This window comes from Haliaeetus leucocephalus, unplaced genomic scaffold, assembly GCF_000737465.1.
Source record: "Haliaeetus leucocephalus isolate CR32 unplaced genomic scaffold, Haliaeetus_leucocephalus-4.0 Scaffold317, whole genome shotgun sequence".
Taxonomy (NCBI): Eukaryota; Metazoa; Chordata; class Aves; order Accipitriformes; family Accipitridae; genus Haliaeetus; species Haliaeetus leucocephalus.
In genome coordinates, this window is record NW_010972753.1 from 5,244,048 (window position 1) to 5,264,512 (window position 20,465).

Here is a 20,465-nt window from a genome sequence, read left to right on the forward strand (position 1 = left end):
TCACAGGGGACTTGGGAGTCAGCCATCGGGGCTAGGCACACTTCCATTGGCAAACCATTCCTCAGATCCAAAAATCCATTTAAACTTTGCAGAAAATCCCCATCCCAGAACATCAAGTTTTTTCCATGTAATATTAGTATACTTCTCAGCTGCATTCCTTTCTCTTTATTATTACTCACTCTGTAAAACAAAATTGGAATAGTAATATAAAATTGAAAGTATGACTTCACTTCCTCAATAGCTCAGGAGAATTTTGGCACGATATCATGACCTCTTTACTCGACTTGCTGTAAGTCTGATATTTGGACTCCACAGTAGGAAAATCTCTAGAGGAATCTCTAGAGAAAATACTGAAAGGTGGTAATCTGCATTTTAGCCAAAAAGTGGAAGATGCATCTGAGGAATGACAAGTTACATCAGAACCGTTACACCATTTCTATTTCCTCCCGTTCTCTTACCGTCTGTAGAATGACCACTCCATTTATAAAAGTTAGTATGCCTCTGGAGCCTCTAGACATTTCCTTCAGCTCTTAGCTGTCTCAGGGAATCATGTCTTTAAAATTGGTACTACTCATGTAGCTGCCTTTCCTTGCAGATTTACGTTGTGCATCCTGGATCAAAGTACGTCCTGGACTTCTCCGGTTTCTCTCTTTTATTCAACATTTCCAATTTCTCTCTTTGCACTCTTTCTCCTCATCTGAAGGCAACTTTTTACGCTCTTCTCTCCTCATACCTTCCAATTCCTGTGATCTGAACCCATCAGTCTTTTTCTCTAATTTCATTCTAATTTCACTTTTTTCTCTCCATGGCCCCATCCCTGCCTACAGCTCCCGTGGTAATTATCCAGGCGAGCCCTTTGCTGTGCATTTCACCACACCGTTCTGCAGCCCCGTCACCTCTCCAGGGCTGTTCTCACCAAACATGGTCCTCCTCTGATCTCTCGCTCTTTGTGTTTTTCCAATCTAGTCATTGCCTGGGCTTCTTCCCCACTTGTCCCTAGCCAACAGTACCACAACCTTTCCTATGGCTACCCAGTTCTTCCAGTTCGATGACAATTTTTCATCTTAAGATATCTCCTTCCTACGCTCTTTCCTTTTTCCTATGAGCATAATGGTTGATTTTCCCCATGCTTCAGTCACAACTCCTCAGTCTTCCTAGATAAATGACTATCCTTTTGCAACTCAGCTGACCACATCTCCAGACCCTTTCCCATCTTTTACTTGCCATCACACTTTTTCCTATTTAATCCTCCATTTTTTTTCTTCATAAAAGAACTGTTGAGCACCCCAAATTAAAATTATATTTCAACCTTTCAGTTCCAGGACACTATAACTTTTCTTGCTCTCATTGTTCTCCTACAATTTTTCATTTTTAATTTGATCTCTTCTGTCTGTCTCCATGGCTTCATATCCCCAGTATCATTTCCTTTGCATTTCTTCTGAACTCCTCTGGGTCTTTACCTTCACAGTACAAAGATGTTTTATTCTCTTCTGTCTAAATAACAATAAAACCCCCCCTTCAATAGTATTTGTTTTCCCAACACCTACATCTTTCACTTCTCTTTTTACCTTAATTTATTCTGCGTGCCATTTACAATAGCTGTCCATCAACAGATACAGATGGCTGTTGTCCAAGTTCTCAGCTTCTGCATTCTCAAGCACTACAACAGCCTTGACAAATTCAGTCCTGCCTTCCCCACCCTTCTACAAAGATTGTTTTACTAATTCCTTGTTTTGACCACATCATTCTTCTCTCTTCATTCCTCCATTGCTATCCTGCCTCCGTGTCGTCAAACATGAATAAAAATAAATAGGGTTCCATCTCCTCACAGCCTAACCCCACCCCATCTACCAAAAGCAAAATAAATAAATAAATTAATAACAACAACAGCAACAACAAATGCATGGGAACATGCTACCACCAAAATTATCAGATTTGGATGTCTCATGTTGGGAATTTCAATCTGCGTAGGAGCGCCTGAACGCATAGCTTCTCTCTAAGATACAACCACATCACTGAAGTTACTGTTCATATATTTTGGAGAAATTTTCTTCCTTTGTTTATTAAAGGCTTGCGTCTGATGCCCTTACTTAAACTGAATAATACTTTGTTTCATGAGTCAGTCCATTGAGCTAATGACTTGCAAAGAAAAGTGCTATCTAATTGGAGTAAAGAAGATACCACTTGCCTATAACAAAACATGTCTTTTCAATTTGTGTTTGAAAGATCACCCATTCTTTTTCATCTTCTTTTGCTTTATGGCAGTTTAAAGTATGTTGGTCACATCTAATAGACAAGGATCAGAGGCTGTATGACTTCATTATTAAAAGAACATGTATCATGGATTTTTTCCAATATGCTGCTGATCGTGTTGTGAGCAGAATAAAGAAACAGGTCACCAATGAACTTCATTTCCCAGTATACAACAATTGGCACGCAAACTGAATGCAATCTCAGACTGGTTTATCTTCTTACAACTGCCTTCGATCTTTAAATGCAATAGAGTATTTTGTATACATAAATGGTTCAATAACCCTTATAGTGTGTGTAATGACAACTGACATCACATTAATTGACTTTTACACAAGTACCTTAGATATATGGTGAAATCATTAGGAAAGAATCATGTTCCTGCCTGAAAGGTAATGTATTATTTTACAAAAGGATGAATCTATTATTTTAATTGTTTCAAGTTGATTTAATGAATGTGATTCTAGCAGGCACCATTCTCCTTTGCTCCAGTCTTCAGAAGTATATTTATTACCAGACGTCCTGTTTTCCATAGGGGTCCTCTGGACTATATGTCTAGTCTGGAAATTATTTTTTTTTTTTGGTGATAGACCATAGGCTAGCAGAAATAAAGAAACTTTACTTTACCACACTTATTCTAAGAACCGTATGTTGTCCTAATTGATTCATTTTAATTGGTTTTCCAAATACTAAATCTCTAGCTTCTTTTCTAAGTTTAGCTGGCCAAGGCCTGAACTAAAAGAAGAAAAAAAAAGCTACCTTGGGGCTGCTCAGTATATCATCATTGATTCAACTGTCTAATGTACTTGTGATATCCTTATTTCAAAGAAGAGCACATTAAAAGTTGCCAAGGCCAAAGGGGTATATCCAAAGGGCAAAGTAAAAGAAGAAAATGGCAAGACTAGAGGAAACGAAATGAAATTAAATAAGTGCTCACAGACCAAGGCTGCTAAGAGAAGTTGATAAAGCGAATGTTTACGAAGAGCTGGTACCCTCATTGGATTTAAAACTATAAACTTATCTACTGTGGGTTTTAGAACATAGTTTGAAGGAAAACAAAAGTAGTTGTGTGAATTAAATATAGCTTCCCCTAGTTCTTTTTTCTACTAATAAATACCTCTCTACCTTTCCGCCCAATCTTAGTCTCATAGCTGTCTGTTATGAACTGTGCAGCTTCATCTGAAATTGAATAGCAATTTGAGTGGCATACTTCCAAATAATTTGCATATGGCCTTGAGTGTACAGGTTTTGTGACATTGGCTGGAATAGGTCTGGATAAAATTTGGCTACTGTGAGACTGAAGCTGGGGAGGTCCAAATTCTTTGCAGAAGCAAGGTGAAGCATTTCCGAGACGTGCACGGAGTAGCCAGGATAAGGGGATGTAGTAGCGATACGTGCAGTGTTGGTAGATGTGAGCTGTGAATATCACAAGTTGTCCTGAGCCAGGGTTATGACAAATATGGAAATTTCTCCTTGAGTTCGGAAGATGCTAAGATGTCTAGAAGATGGATAAGTGTCATCTGGGAAGAGGCACTGGAAGCAGGAACCTGGAATGTCACTAGGATTATGAACATATAAAGAAGAGAATCTGGGGACACTGGATGCTTATCCAAAAAGCAGGGTAATAAGAGAGTCAGAATATGCTAGAGAGAATGTAGCAGTAATGCTGGTTAAGTCCACATGAGTTTTTGTCTCACCAGCTGTTTGCATCTGCCAGCTCATCCCGCCTCTCGGCTGCCGCTGCCCGTTCCTTCCCTTTTTATCATTAAACCCATCTCTCAGTTCGGGAGCCACAGCCAACGAGTGTGATGCTGCTTCTCAGGAATACACCACGAATCTTGTGGTGATTGCTGGGTTTTGGGGGTTTTTTTTAGAAAGGTCCAGGATTGCTGGCTCTAAGAACGGCAGCGTTTCCCAACACTGGGACTGCTAAGGCGGCAAAGCACGTTGGGTGAAAGGAGCTGTGCGCACGCAGGGGGCAAGGGGATCTCCGCAAGGACTGCCAGGGAAGCAGCAAAAATTCATCTTTGAGGCACGTTACCCCCTCCTCCACCCGCTCCCGGTTCACTTTTCTTTCCCAAGGATGGATGCAAAAGCAGGGGCCACTTTTGAAACCATGCTATGTACGTTCTGATGCTGAACGATTAATTCGCATTGATTTGCGATTGCCTAGATCCTCTTGGGATCAGTTGCTGGTCTTTTCTGGGCTAATATTTGGAAAAAGTCTTTTGATAGACTAGCCTTTCCCTACCTGTTAGATTATGCTCTTTTGAAATAATAAATGCTAGGTGCATATAAGCAAATAATCAAATTTCTGCTTGATTTCTCCAGACTTTAAGGAACATGGCTGTGCATTTTTAATATGACCTTATTAATGTAAAAAGTGACTGCTCAGTAGATTTTTTTTTTTTTTAACTTCTCAGGTGTACCTCTTCAGTCAAGCGTTGTGCTTTTGAAGTGGCACTTGAGCCAGCTTTTGCTAAATAGGTCAATAACACCTTGAGATTAATTGGTTTAAAGTGCCAGAACTGAAAACCTCTAACCTCTCTTTCTTAAAACTAGTGATCCTACTGATGCTAAGCCTATCTCTAACATGTTTAATATGTTTCTTTTGATAAATAGTTTCTACGTAGAAATGCATCGGAATTTGTCACCTGTGTTAGAATGGTGCTGTTCAAATGATTATTTGTTTTTTTTCTGTTCTAATCCTACTCTCCAAGCAGGATCCACTTTTAGGCAAGGGAGTTTGCACGTGAAGATGAAAACCGGAGAATCGCATCAACGAAAATACCAAGGTCAACTCTGCCGTCTACGATTTTAGTCTCATAGTTCTAGCTCTGGTTACACAAAAATGAACCTGGAAAAAAGCCACTGCACGGCCTGATCCCTCACGTCTCCCGCCCAGCCGCGGCTGCGGAGGGAGGGAACGAAACCCCACGTGGGATGCTACAACGCTTTAAGCTTGAAAAACGTCACGGGTGGAGCTGGCGAGATCGCTGTCCTCTTTTAAATACGGAGGAGCTCCTTTCCAGCCAGGGAGTGGCTGGAAACGCTGCCGCCCCTCAGACTTGTCTTCACCGGGAAAATTGTGAAACCTCTTTCCTCCGCTCCTGGCCGTCTCCCAGAACATTTCGCAAACCCGGCTTGGCAAAGGCTTCCTCCGCCTCCGCGGGGGTCCGTCGTCCTCACCCTTTGCCGGCGCTTCCCTCCAGATGCTCCGTATCCAGCTGTGCCGTCTTACTGGTCCTTCTGGTGGTCTGGGGAGCCAGGATCATCTGCGAGGGGGGTTAGAGGGGCGAGGGGAGGTTAGGGAGGACAGGAGCAGCCCAAACGCCGCCTGTAAAACCGTCAAAGGGGGGTAACGTCGCAGGAGGAGGGAGAGGAACCTCGGGGGAGTCCCGGGGGGTTTTGGCATGGCAGAAGTGCAGGAGCCGGCAGTGAGAAGCCTTGTGGAAAGATAAAGCGGGAGGGTAATGCTGGGGGGGGGGCGGCAGCATGGAGTTCGGTAATAACCAGATGTTAACTCAAAATGAGGCACTGCTAATATTCCTTGAGGGGATTTCCACTTCAGGCAAGGTAGTTCGGCCAACGTTTGCCTTGACAGAGATGTAAGAAGGTCTGAGAATGAGCCTCAGGAACATTGTTCCCTTCAGCCCTTAGAAAGCCTGCTTAATATTCCGAAAAGTCACCCTAATCCTGTCAGCATTAATGCCGGCGAGCCGGCGAGCCAGCTCTTCCCGGTACAGCAGAAGCAGAAGTAACGCTGCAATGCACAGAATAATTCTGGTTTGCCCTAAAATTCCGTTCCTTCGCATGTTAGTCATTTTTTTGCTATACGTTTCTAAACTGTAAATGGTCTTCTAAGACAGGGATGGTTTTACCCGGCACAAGACAGCTCGGGAGCCGGGGCTCGGTCCGTGTCAGCTGCCACGGGCCATCCCTGCCCGTTTGCGCTGGCAGATATCAACGCACCAAATGAAGCCACCCGATGCGTCCACGCTGGGTGTAATTAATGCAGCTGGAGAAATTCCTGCCCCTTCTGAGCAGCATGCATAGCCGTCGTATCAGTCTGTCAGAGACGGGTTGCCTCTCTGAACGTGGAGATGCCAAGCGGCCACAGGGCAGCTGTCATAGGCATGCAGGCTGTATTTAATTAGCCGTGTGGCAAGTTACCAACTTCACCAATTAGCAAAAGTGCAGCAAAAGGCCTTTCATATCTCGATACTGGTTTAAAACCCATAGTCAGTCATCGCCGTAACCTGGTGATCTCCCTAAATGGGTAATCGTCCCTCCTGAATCTGAGAGAAGAAGAGTTGCCTCCCTGTCCACACCAGTACTAAACGTATTTTACAGCAATTCTGATCAACATGGTAACAAAACCTGCAGTCCCTTTATCTGCCCAAACCTTTTATACAGGCAGCTGGTTACCTCCTCAGCAGGTCCCGTCTCCGAGAGAAAGGCATGGTAGAAAGAAGCTCAGGGAAGGGCTAGTCCTAAAGAATTCCCCATTGCTTCAGCCCTCGAAAGACCAGTAGAAGGGGAATGAGGTGAACCTGGGGGTGCTCCATCGCACCCGCCGGTGCTGGGAGGTCCCAGCCTGCTCCTGCCCTGCAGCCGCATCCCTGAGGTGAAACCCCACCAATACGCGCTGCAGAACTGCATTTATTTCGGTTTAAGTGCTTAGCTTTTTGCCTTCATCTGACTACGGCAATCAGAGCATGAAATGCTCACTTTCACGTTCAGCACAAAGCCCAGCCTGAACTTTCTATCCCTTTTTCTTCCCCCCACCACTTCTTGGTATGGACAAGAAATCAGAGCCTGCAAAGGGGTTAAACCCAAACGCAGGAGCTGCAGGTTGGAACAAATCTGACAACCTCCTCCTCCTCCTCCTCCCTCTCTTTCTTTTCTCCCCCCATGCCACGGATTTTTCTGGTCACGCTGCACACCCAGCCTTCCTGCAGGCACACAGGTAGTGTTCATCTGCCACAGCGACGGGCTCGGACTCTTGGGGGCACAGTCACGCTACGTATAAACAATAAAACTCCTGGCTGCTGTAATGGTGTTATCAGCAGTGAGTACTATGTTCTGTAAAAAATGCCTAAGGATGCTACTAGAGTATGCTGAAGGAGGTTATAAACTATCCTTCTGAGATCAGTTTCTCGACAGTTGGTCACAATATCAACCAAACAGTTACTGAAATATTCATTACAATTTTCTTTGCCTTCTTAAGTGATCTTAGTCATATTAAAATAGCCTTATTATTAGGAAGAATTGTGAGGGCAGAATTCAAATTCTCTTCTCCAACAGGCACTCCCCTGCCACCGGGACTCCATCAGCATTTTGATAAGCTTGTGTCAAGAAATGATGCGCCCCTGGCTAAAAATTACTTATTTAACGGAGCTACTAAAAAATTGGGATCTCTCTCTTTAAACGTTTGACCCCGAGGCAGAAGAGGAGGGGTGGGGGGGAGAAGGAGAGAGAAGATGATAATCGCTTTAGATAACAACCTGACTCATGGTAATAGCAGCCTAATTGCTATCCAAGTGCTTTTAGCAGGAAACAGCCACACCTAGAGAGGCACCTGTGCCGAGGAAGATTAGTTTTAAATGGAGGAAGGACAGAGATATAAATGTGTTTTCAGCTGAGCACAGTGGAAAGTAAGAAATAGTTGTTTATGTACGTAGAAACTGCCTTAAATCCAAGAGCTACTTTGTACCGCTTCAGATACTGGGATGCGGCTGGTGCGTAATTCATGTGAGAAGCAGGTACGCTACAGGGCTCAAAATGAAACGGGGATTTATATTTAGGCAGGGAAATGAAAATAACCACGTGTGGGGACGATGTGGTTGATGCCGTCTTCCTGGAATAAATCAGCTTCTGCAGTGATTATGACCCTTCCATGAATAAAATTCATAAATGTCAGTCTGACAACACAAAGTAAGACCTTTACTTGAAAGTAGGGGTGATTACATTAAGTGATCTGCTTGGAAGAAAGCTGCATGAGAATGGAATGATTTGTAGTCGATTGTTGAATCGAACCTAAGTATCAAACGAGCCCTTTACGCACGAGCCGTGCTTTCGGCCGCTTAAGATTTGTCTTTCTTCGCCGCCGCTCTGCCGTACCAGCGCGGTCCTGGGAGGGCCGACCCCCCCAGTTGGCCTTGCAGCCCTCTGGCATGGCAGCTATGGGGTGAGCCCAGTAGAGGAGAAGACATTTCCACGCAGGTTTGGGCAGACCCTTGGGTCCCCGTTCTCCGGCTGCCCTCGCCTTTTCCCCGCGTGGGTTCTGAGAAGGGAGGCTGCCTGCGGGTCTCGGTCACAGCCTTACCCATTTTGGGGGGGGAAATCACGAGCTGGATCTCTGATTTTTGCATTTTGTGTTTTGTTTGCGCAGGACGCGGTCTGGGGAGTGGGAAGAGTTGAGTGTTAGAAGCGATTATGTTCTCTGATGAAGATGCCGGGTTTTGCAGCAAGGGTACTGATTATGCATTCAGCTCCGCAAGTTGCTTTCTGCTACGTCTTTTTGCTACCACAATTCGGTGATGTGAATGTCAGTAGGCAGCAACAAAAGCCCCATGCTTTGAAAAGCCTGAATCTGTACCTGTAGGACATAAAAACTACTCTATTTGCTTGCTTTTGCTGTCCTCAACAAGCAAAAATCTATTTCCAGAGATTCTAGTGTATCCTTTTATTCTAGGAGAGTTTCAAGATATTTGAGAGATCTGTTGGTAATGGAGTTTGCATGCAGAGCACACGTGTATGCCTCTGCATTACCATGAATGTTATTTTCTCTTAAAAATAGCATTTTTTTTCTATTTGTAAATTGCATTTGATCACAGTCTAGAGGTATCATATGCCAGAAATTATCTATCTTGAATTGCTGAATAATAGTATTTGGGTATGCTGCTATGGCAACAGATGTACAGTCTCTGGATTCACACGTCAAAGGTTCTTATCGCAACTGGGTTTTGGATACCCCTTCTGCACAAGCAGGAAAATATACTGAGCTATCCCAGTAATCTCTGGAAAGACAGCAGCAATAGAATAAACCAACATGTTTACTACTTTACATGTGTTTCTGAAATATACATAAAGGCATGCCTTACATAAAAAAAAAAAAAAAAAGAAAAGAAAAAGAACACAAGGGCCAGAAGGACACTGTGGAATCAATAACATGAAAACATCTTATGAATATTTATTATAAATTAGTATTTATATTATACTGATACTTAGAAACTCAGCCAACAATGGATTGGCATTGACAATACATTATACAGTATACAGACTCGAAGTAGGTAACCATCCGTGCCACAGGGCATTTTTTTTTTTTTCTTCTTCTTCTTCTATAAGACTTAGTGAAATTTTACAAAAAAGGACCTTCCTATTAGAAATACACCAGGTTCAAATGACCTTGACCTATGATACACAGCAATGATCCTAACAAAAGGAGGCGTCAGCCCTGCTGCTGAGCAATCCGTTTCAGCTTTCCTTCTGCATTCAAAGGAACTGTTCGCATTAATCAAACGGGCTTTGGATTAGCCCTTATTTTTTAATGTGTGATCCTCTTAACAAAGGTGAATTCTTCTTTGTTTTCCCCCTTTATTGACATCACTGTCCCTACACGACCACTCTGCAGCTGCAGGTCTGTAAGCAGCTGGTAAAGGTGACGTCTGTTTGCGATCACAGGTCACCAGCATCCGTCGTTATAGTTGGGTTCAGTGCAAAACACACAGGTATACGTGCATGCTCCTGCTGATGAAGTCTGTTTGGAAACAGAGTTTGTGCTTCACAAAAAGGGATGGTACCTTTTGAACAGGAAGACACCAACTAAATAATTAGGGTTAGTACAGAAGAAACCATGAAGTGTCTACCCCTTAATATCTTTAAGAAAAAATTATAAAAACTTCTGTGAGGGGTGTCATAAAGTAAAGACATTTGGGGCAGGGAGATGAACTAGATGACATCCTAAATTCTGTATTTCTGTGGCTCTGCCATCACTGTGTTTGTGCTTGCGTGGGCGTAAGCCTTTGCCTCATGCAGACACCAGACAGAGGAAAGTTGAAATGATTTGTCAAGCACATGGGGAAGAAAGCGAACACCTGAGAACCTGGAAGAGCGTCATATGCTCTTAGTCATTTTTTTACAAAACTTTTCTAACGTCTGAGGCTCACTAAAATAAGCCTTTAGGGAAAGACTTTAAAAAAAAACCAAAAACCAAACAATAAATCATCTGGTCCACAGTAGGGGCTGCACAGGACAGATATTTTTGCTTGCTTAATATGTACTGGAAGGGTTAATTTAAGTGGTAGTTGGTGGATGCCTTTTTATGAAGCAGAAAATTGTCTTAAGAAACTAAAAATTGACTTTGGGGAACATAAAAGCTTTCTAACAGCATTCAAATTGGCATTCAAACATTCAAATACTATGCGTTAGTGTGGCTATATTGGGAAATATGCAGACTGGGTGTGCTAATTTCTGAGGATATTTTTTCACTGGCTATTTGTAAGAAGCGGCTAATGACAATGTCTTTGGCCTTGGTGGTCTCCATATTCCTCTCCCGTGATATCTGCATGCTGATTTGATCTACGTTCGTCATGATAAGCTCCGAGGCCAGGATCTGAGTGGGGGATGCCCTGTTTGCTGTGCTATCCATGATGTACTGCTTATAGAGTTCCACCAGCTTCTGCTCGAGGTAGTCGTTGAGGGCCGAGTCGGAGAGGGGCTGCTGGTGGGGCACTAAGCTCGCCAGCCGCCAGCATGAGGAGTAGCCTTGGACCGGTTTTCGGCCGGTGTCGCTGGAGATGGGGACCTTCATGGACTCCATGGGGGGAGGAATCTCCGAGGACTCCAAGAAGGGGCCTAGGCCGCTGTCGCAGGTAAAATCTGTCGTGACCGAGCTAATCGGCACCACGTAGTCCCCGGCTATATGCAGATCGTTGTAGTTCTTGCAAATGCTTTTGCAGGAGGACGGAACCAGGTAGGCGTCTTTTCTCGCCAGCCCCTGGCAGACGTGCGTAGCCGGGGACGGCTGCCCAGCGGGCGCGGGGTGCTGTGTCGGCTGTAGCGGATTATCCTTCTGCCTTCTGCCGTGCTTGCTACCTCTAGAGCAGGCTGAAGAAACGCACCTGCCAGCAGATCGGCGTCTCTGAAGGAAGCTTCTTCCCTGCGCTTCATCCGTGGAAGAATAATTAATGGACTTCATTTCATACACCACTTCCTCAGCCGAACTCTTGCTGTAGAGCTCAGGGTTCAGATCTTCACAAAGGTAGGCGATTCCGTACAGGTAACCTTCCGACAGCATCCTTCGCCAAAGGAAAGGAACCACCAGCGGACAGAAAAAAACCGGCAAGAAGAAACCGTTAGTTCATTACAAACTCATTGAGTGGTGATTACACTCGCAAGTCTGTTACTAGCTGCGGAGAGATATTTCTAATTTGGACATGAACAAGAGTATCTCTGTCCTTCTAGAGGCCTTGAGTCAGTGAGTGAAGTGATCAGCTAGTCTTCCTGTTGTGCTGTTAACATAATCACACCAAAGCATATTCTGTATAACGTAACGTATGGCATGTCCAGTACATCAAACGACAAGTGAGTTGGGAAGAGAGGAACAAGAAGTGGTTTGTTGTGGTAATAGTTGCTGTAATAGCTTACACTTAAATATGTATATTTTTGCCCTTGCCTGCAGTAAGAAGCCAAGGGGTTTCCCCCTTTTTCTCATATGCTTTGAAGCAACTTTTGTTGTGTGTGGTTTGTCAGCTGCCTCTGAACTATGTTGATTTGAGATTCATATTGAGAATATCACCCCTTCTGTTCCAGACTAATCAATGGCTCAGTGTGGTTCCTTTTTCATTAAAAAATCTCAGATTATTAAATTAGCACTTTGCACTTCTGCATGCCAAGCAGGATGGAATTAACTGTCTCTAACTTTTAGACATGAAAATGTCAGTGGCAAAAGCAAGGCTTTTTGGAGGCATGATTCATCTGGACTGTTTTAGACACCTAAATTGAAATGAGTTGAATTGTGCCCTAGATTTGCTTATCACTCTCCAGTTCCTATAAAAGGATCTTAAACTGACTACCCTAGATGTAAAAATCCACAGTGTACTTTTGAAGAGACATATTTCAGTGCAATGCACAGGAAAGTGCACGTTTCAGAAGTAGTCCGGCTTCTTCACTGCTGGCTTAGTCGTGAGTACCACCAGCTCTGAAATCAGTTTCCATTGCGTTTCTACAAAGACATGATCAGGTTCCAGCAGTTGCTAACTCTCTCCACTCTCTGAGCAGGCAGCTCAGCCTCCAAAGCTGCGTAGACATGTTAGTAATGGAAGGCAGGACTCGCTAGCAAGGACACACATGCATCTGCACATAAGTAAATGTTCTGCCCAAGCTTTAGCAGCTCCACTCCCACAGAATTGTTCTTAAGTAAGTCCACCTCTGTGTCTTTTTTTTTAACAGATGTCAAGGAGATGAACAGTGGGAAAGATGTCCTAATGAAATTGTGTGGTCCAGCCAAGAGAAAGTAAATCTTAAGTAAAAATAAATTAAAATGAAAATTGTTTTTTTCTTTCTATAGTACAAAATATCTTGTGTGATAGAGGAACAAATAACTTGTCCTTGTTTCACTAGCGAGTACTTTTCTTCATTTACTGTTTAATCCAATTATATAATTTTAATCCTTAAGAGATATTGTCTCTGCAGATATGAACATATGTCCCAGTTATTTGACAGTTTGCCTGTCTATTTCAAAACACCCGCTGTGATGGAGCACCAGAACGGGAACATCTTCCCACGAGCTGTGAATGGGGAGGTGGCATCTCTCTGGCACTGTCGACTTATCTTTTCCAAGAGTGAAAGGACTTTCATTTCTAAGTAAAGTGTTTCATGTGTCACAGTCGCTAGTGCAAAATGCTGCACTAATAGTAAATGTTGGCTAAATCCTGTCTAAGCATGGATATAGACTTTACGCAGATGTTAGGAAGGAGACAACGTAAGAAAAGACTTTTTTTGGGGGGGGGGGGGAATCACTTCTGCACTATGAAGAAGAAGGTTGGAGGGAAAATAAACTTCCTTCAGAAGGGAATATTCATGGAAATTAAATGTGTCCAAACACTTGCTTTGGTGACGCTGGATCCCCTCTGCTGCTGCCAGTTGTGTGAGATTTCCCACAGGCAGGTAACATTTAATGAAAAGTGATCTATTTACACAAGAGGGGGAAAAATCATGTTTGGGGCTTGGCATTCCTTGCAGTACGCTGCTGTTGCCTTGCTGTAGGTTTTAGCTGTGATCAAGGTGCCACCACAGAAATCTTAGCCAAATGCTAGAGCTACTTGGGTTATCGAGTCATCCCCCTCTCGCTTCTGCTTCTGTTCCCCCCTTTTGAAGCGCAAAGGCTGTTCCCTTCCCCCTGCTATCCATGGCCCAGATGGCTTTATTGCAAAGTAACCACTAACTTCAGCTAGCATGAATCTGGAACAGTTACACACTTATTTCTATGCTTATTTTTAAAGTGGATTCTGAGAAATGAGTGGAAATACAACATATGGCCTGTCCACTGCTCCACCAACGTACGCAAAGCCAGTTGTGTTCAGGTAGCATGTGACACTTCTGTCTTTCCTACTACCCAGATGCATGTTGTTTCTGTCATAAGGTGATACATTAGGGAAATGAAACTACTGGTTTCATTTCTTTGCACTGCATTCTGCAATACTTATTTTAAGAGTTTTAGAGCACGCTGTCTGAGACAGGAGTGGAAGCAAAAGAACTGGCAAATTCAAAAAGATTAGGCTCCCATCGTGCTCAGGAGTTGTGTGTTTGGCTGAATGAGTTACAAGCTTACCCTCTGAAGTTGGCAAGGGCTGTCGCACTAATCTGATTGTTCCCAGCTCTGCGAGGAAATCTGATTGAAGTCTTGATAGGCAGTGTTGAGAGCCTGAATGCAAAAGAGAGGTGTGTGTATCTCTGGTCCTAGTACTTCACAGAATATATACCCCTGTCAAGTTGTTAATCCATCACTACCAATGACTGGTCATGCACTTGGGTCACCTTTAATTCTTGCATTTTACATCTGATAAGGATGACAGTTTTCATTAATTCTACTTTCTCGTGCCCCTTCTCTTAATCCCCCATCCATGCCACAGACGCACATATACACCAGGATTCCAAGCGTACAGGGATTATATCTAATGTCTTTCAATATTTTGGGTTTCATGCTCCTTAAATTCAGATTTCACTTCCCTCTTTCTGAAAATAACTGCATGACTTTCGTTGCACAAGGAAAGACAGTACCCTTTACAATTCTGATGTGATGCATTTCGCATGTGAGGTGAACAAAGAGATTTTTCCTTGTGTGGCTACTGTCCTGGCAATGGGAGCTGACTGCATTCTATCTAAGCCTAGTGGAGGCGGAGGGAGAAGACTGTCTGGTTTACACTGTCTTTTCTATCTGACATAGTCTTTATTACTGTCAGATGATCTTAAAATCTCGTATGTCTTGCCTGGGGTTTTTGTTCAGTTCTTCAGCAGAAGAAAAACCTAAAGGTGGGATGAATGTTTAAAGCCACATGGAGAATTCAGTAGTACTGCCACTATTTTCTGAGTGGCAGCAAATTTGCTGGGTTATAATGCTTGGAGATGGTGCCAATGTTTGCATAAAGACCTCAGATTAGAGTCTGGGAGCAGGCAAACAGAATGAGAGTTCTTGGCTCAGGATAAGCAAAACACTTAAGGAAAACCTGAGAAGTGTACACAAAGAGATATGATAAATTGTGTCCTATAAAAAAACCTGAGCAAGATGAGAAGTTGCTAGGGAGAACGGAAGAACGTGGTGCCAGCTAGGATCACAGCTCAGTGGGGAAAGGGACATTCTTTTGCATTGCAAAAGGAGGGGATGGAAACTCATAGAAGAGACAAGCTTGTTTTGAATATGTCTGGCTTTCAGATCCCTGAACAAGGCTCTGAATGGCACTAAAGTTGTGCTGCTGGTAGCTGGAGTTCAAGTTTCATCACAGGGTATATCTTACGTTCTAGCTGACTTACTAAATGAGACCCCAGATGACAAAGTCTCCCTGTCTCAAGGGAACTCAAATCCTGTGGATCCATCTGTAGTATTTTTTCCCTATTTTAAGGGATGCTTTTTCAGGCTGTGGAGATACAGACAGATCCCTTCAGTGACATTCGGGATCTACCTCAGATTGCAAGACACACGTGTAAGAGTTCTCTTGGCAAGCAGGATAGGCTGGGGAGCGAGCCTGCATACGTCGCAGGACCCACACCTCACTTTCCACTGGGGCTGGTGTGAAACAGCTCGCAGGAAGCCTCAGTGCAGCCAGCGTAGGGAAATCAGGGGAGTGAAGAAGGTAGTATAACGAGCTGTGCATACGGATGAGTATAGCCTTTCCTTAATGCCTGAAACCCACAGATCTTTGGCATCTGAACCCCATTTGTTAAGGGCTATCTCCGATGCCCAGGGCTGGCTTGGGTAAAGGTAATGCTGAGGACACTAAACTGCGTGGTGAGGTAGATGCGTCAGAAGGGAGAGCTGTCTCACAGAGAGACCTGGACAGACTGGAGGAGTGTGCTAGCAATAACAGTATAAAGTTTAACAAAGACAAGCGCAAGGCCCTGTGCCTGGGATGACATAACCCCAGAGCCCAGTACAGGCGAGGGGTTGATGTGGCTGGGGAGCAGCCCTGCTGGAAGGGACCTGGGGGAGAAGCAGCTGAACGTGAGCCAGCAGTGCGCTGCTGCACCGACGAAGGCAAAGCAGATCCTGGGCTGCATCCACAGGGGCACTACCAGCAGGGATAGAGACGTGATCGTCCCCCTCTGCTCGGCACTTGTCAGGCTGCACCTGGAGGACTGTGGCCAGTTCTGGTTCCCGCTATTCAAAAAAGATGCGGGCAGACTGGAGGGGGTCCAAAGGAGGGCCACAAAGATGATCAAAGGGCTGGAGAACCTGCCCTGTAAGGAAAGACTGAAGGAGTTCGATCGTTTCACCCTAGAGAAGGCTCAGGGGGAACCTTATCAGAGTTTTCTAGTACTTAAAGGGCATCTACAAAGAGAATGGAGGCTCGCTCTTCACAAGGAGCCACATGGAGAGGACAACGGGCAATGGGTATGTTATTATTCCCATCCTAAATCCAAAACACAGCACTATACCAGCCACTAGAAAGAAAATTAACTCTATGCCAGCTGAAATCAGGACAGGGTACAAGTTGCACGAGGAGAAGTTTCATTTTGACCTAAGTAAGAAAGAAATTTTTTAGAGTGAGAACAACCAATGACTGGAACAACCTCCCCAGGGATGTGGTAGAGTCCCCGTCACTGGAGGTTTTCGAGATGCAGTTGGACAGGGTAATAGATAATCTCATCTAGGCTTCCTTTCCCACGAAACGTTGGGCCAGATGATCGTTCAAGGTCCCTTCCAACCTGGGCAGTTCTATGACTCTACGATTCTACAATAACAGTGGCTGCTATCTGAGGTAGGAGTTGGCCCACTTTGCCCATGGCAGAAGAGAAGAGGAATAGCTAAGAGGTGCTTTCGCACAAGCAGCGGAACGCTACCCGCTGCGTACGTAACTTCCCATCCCCGCTGCTGCTCTGGAAGATCTGGGACCTGTGGGACTGTGCCGTGAGGCTCTTTCAGCAGCGGTCGTGAGCCAAACCCTTTCCCACAGCTCTCTTCACTCTGATCTTTTGGTCTTCTCACGGAAGAAAACATGAGCCCTGCTCATTTTCTTTATTCACATGTCAAGAGTTCAAGACACGCAGGAAAGCTAGAAGTACCTCTCCCACGGGGGAACATGGGCTGTCTTGGGGGGAATGAGTAGAGTAGGTTTGAGAGGATAATAATCCCGTATTTCAAGAGTACGAGGGAATCTCCTTGAAGGACAGGCTGAAGGAAGAAAGTAAGGAGAGACATCTTCCCCAAGAACACATTATACTTTATATGTCTATTGTACTGTTGAAAGTTCTTGTCATACCAGCGTCTGCCCATTTTTAATCATGCTAAATGGATGGCAGAGAGCTTCAGGAGCAGCTGGTTTCTTTCATTTTGAAAAAAAGTACATTCTTACTGCATGTTTGAGTGCTGTTGTATCTTTAAGGGGAGTTTGGGGGGACAGGCTTCCATAAAAATACAATTAAAACTGTATGTGGGTAAATACAGCTTCTTGAGCTCTCAAATAATTTCCAAGTCCATTTTAGCAGTTCAAGTTCCTTGAAACTTCGTACAGACTAAGCCTGGTTCATCATTTTCCACACTTTTCTTAATCATCTATACCCATATGAAGTTGGTTTAGGACATCATCAATCTGGTTTGATAGCATTTTACATCTCATATCCACAGCTGTAAGCAACAACATGAAACGTGAGGCAGGAAAGAATCGGGCTCCACATTCGTAAGGTTGACTTGGCTACATGATATTTCTACACTGTGCTTTTATGGCTTTCTGGGGTGGAAATCATTTCATGTTTCTGGACTTCTGTGTTTATTTTAATGAGTTGTTAGTTGTTGTCATGACTGAACTATATGGACTGCAGTATTTTGTATCTAAGCAGTTGAAGTAAAGGGGAAATAAATTCATGCGCACTCTTATAGAAGAAAATACACTTTCTAGAAGTGGAAAGAATAAATGGTAAAGCAAGAAAGACAGAAAAGGCTGAAGGGGTGTCCCAGGAGGAGTGAGGGAAATGGTGCACTAACGAGCATTGAAACATTAGTCACATCTGCTGTAGAGTACAAAAAAAGAGGGGGGAGGGTGCATGTTGTGTGTGTACACACATGTCGAGCTGTGAATTTGCAGTGAACCAGGAAATTCACTGTGAATCAGGAAAATACAATGATAAAGCTTCTTTGTTCATACTTTTTAACATCATCTTGTTTTCAGAGAAGTCTCGGCTTCTTTTCTATGAACTTTTTTTTAATAAGATGCCCATGTTTATCTATTATGGTGCCTATTTTTATTTCTAATCTACAGATAGAGTACTCCAAAGACATTATTCAGACAGTACACTAACATGCACAGAAAGATCAATAAAAATACCATAATTATGACAAAAACAACACACCTGGTAAGACTCCCTTTAAAAGTACTCTGAAAAACATTTTTTAGTATGATTTTGTGAAAGACTTTAGAGGAACAATTTTGGGGGCATTTTGAAGTTGCGTTGCAATCACGGTCAGTCACGGTTGTGAAGATGGCACTTTTGAAATGTTCTCATCACTTCTTAAGGCAGCAGAAACTGCATGTGGACAGTGGCTGAGACTCTGCAAACATGCACATGCCTTCAAAACAGAAAATTCACAGCTTCATTTTACCAGCTGTGATCCCACACAAACAGAACCGAGCCACTTTGATAAGCAAGAGCATCGTTTTCATACATTTATATAATGCATAGTATATTTTAGCTCTTACCTCCAAGGATACAGCAGCTGACCAGGTACAGAAAATTCGTTGTCTTCTAACCAGTTTAAAGCTTCCCGTGAGTCTGTCCTACCCCAAAATGCAACATTCTGTTTTTATTTCCTTTTTAAATACACTTCTAAGATGACATGTGTTTTATTTCTAATCCTCTATAGCACAGAAGTATAGAAAGAAAGTCCCTTAGGAGATGAGGGGGTTTTATAACTGACTGAACTGTAACACGCTGAACTCGCTTCCTCTTTTATGTCTAAATGAAACTTTGTTGTGAAACCATGCACTGTTAAAATAGCTGATTGCAACACACTCAGTCCAGGCAGACGGACTTCTCTTTATTAACTGTTATACAAAAAAAAAAAACAAACTGGTGAATTGAACAGCTAGAACAATCTCAGAGAAACTGCTCATTTGTCTGCAACTTACAGTGTAGCCCATTTCAACCGCCATCTATCGTTCTCCTTTTAATTGACACAGCAAGGCATCTAGACATGTCAAGATTGTCATGCCAACTAGGTAGGAAGAGCGAGATGCCGAAGCAGAAATGCATTTCACAGCAGGCCTACTTTGTTGTCTGCAGACCCTCGTACATCGCAGCCCCCACCGAACAGCTCAGCTCGGCTGGTTTATCAGGTTTTGCTCGGTATCTATCCCCAAAACCTGTGAGGAGGAAAGTTAGACTCGAGGTGCGCTCAGTACCTCGGTGCCCGCCAGACCCAGGCAGGCAGCTTGTCTTAGCAGGGGCCGACTGTGAAAATACCTCGGGCAAGGGGGAGTTCACCCTCCAAGCTTGAGGTGCATGGGCAGTGAATAGGGCTTTGAGATTGGTGTTGGAGGATTATTCCCTAAAGGAGAGGGGACAAGTATGCTTTGAAGGATGTAACTGGACTGTTGGAATTGATCCCAATAGGATGTACAGAATTTGCTTAAAAAGGCATCATCAGGCATCCATACATTGCAATAATGAGATAAATCTATTTTCATTCTCAGTGTATTTTAACTGCCTTACTGAGGACATATTTCTTTTTTTTTCTCAGAAGCCTCCAACTCTGCCAGCCAGAAAACACGTTGTAGTACAATGCTTCTATTAACATAATTTTGCTAAATATTCGCTGGGATATGATATATGATTGGGACTAGTACCCAAAGTCATCTTAACCATAGGCATGGAAAAAGTCCATATGTCATATGCCCTACCTACGCATCCCTAGCTAATTCATACAACAGTTTAATCAAATTATATCCTACCCAATCATATGCTATGCTAGGATCAACAACATCTAAAAAGCACAAAAACTGGAAAAAATTGGCAGTTTAATGCAAATCTCAACAGATGTCTTTGCTGTAAAAGCGCTCCCTGTGGGAACAAAGCTACTGTAGTAACAGACAACTCTTTTATGCTTAACATTAATATTAACATTATTGTATTTTTTTCTCTGATCTTTCATCAGTGCTATGGACCAATCTCAGGCCTTGTCAAATTTATGCTGCTCCAACACTTTTTTTCGGTGTTTCCATATCTGGTTGAAATAGTGTTGAGGGGAGCAAGAAATAAATCACTAGGAAGTTTTACCTCTTCTGTAGATCCAGAGAGCTCTATATACACAGGAGCTCAATATTTCTAGTTAGACTGTTGGGAAATAACTTTGGTAGTATAAAAAAGCATTTCTCTAAAGGTCCTCAGAGAGTTTTCAAAATATGTTTTAAATCATCTAAATCCATGTAAAAACAGCAAGATACAAACGGACAGGTTTTTCAAAGTAAGAAGTGCTTCCACAGCCAGAAAAGCACAGCTAT

At 43.4% G+C, this 20,465-nt stretch overlaps 1 protein-coding gene across 2 annotated transcripts; it reads right to left on the minus strand.

Annotated features, from left to right (window-relative positions):
* Positions 1–10,664: 10,664 nt before the first annotated feature.
* LOC104834167 (chromosome unknown open reading frame, human CXorf21) lies at positions 10,665–18,735 on the minus strand. 2 transcript variants are annotated; one of them, XM_010571308.1, is made up of 3 exons: positions 18,666–18,735; positions 14,087–14,179; positions 10,665–11,552 (listed from the first exon to the last, which is right to left on the minus strand). In XM_010571308.1, exon 3 carries the CDS (start codon positions 11,549–11,551, stop codon positions 10,673–10,675), a length of 879 nt encoding a protein of 292 aa, XP_010569610.1. In that variant the 5' UTR covers position 11,552; positions 14,087–14,179; positions 18,666–18,735; the 3' UTR covers positions 10,665–10,672. The 2 variants fall into 2 exon arrangements, with proteins under 2 accessions (XP_010569610.1, XP_010569611.1); XM_010571309.1 differs by lacking the exon at positions 14,087–14,179 and having other exon boundaries at positions 18,666–18,708.
* Positions 18,736–20,465: the final 1,730 nt, after the last annotated feature.

What these genes read in the sequence shown, in the direction of transcription:
- LOC104834167 (XM_010571308.1), bottom strand. Translation starts at nt 11,551, where the DNA reads ATGCTGTCGGAAGGTTACCTGTACGGAATCGCCTACCTTTGTGAAGAT.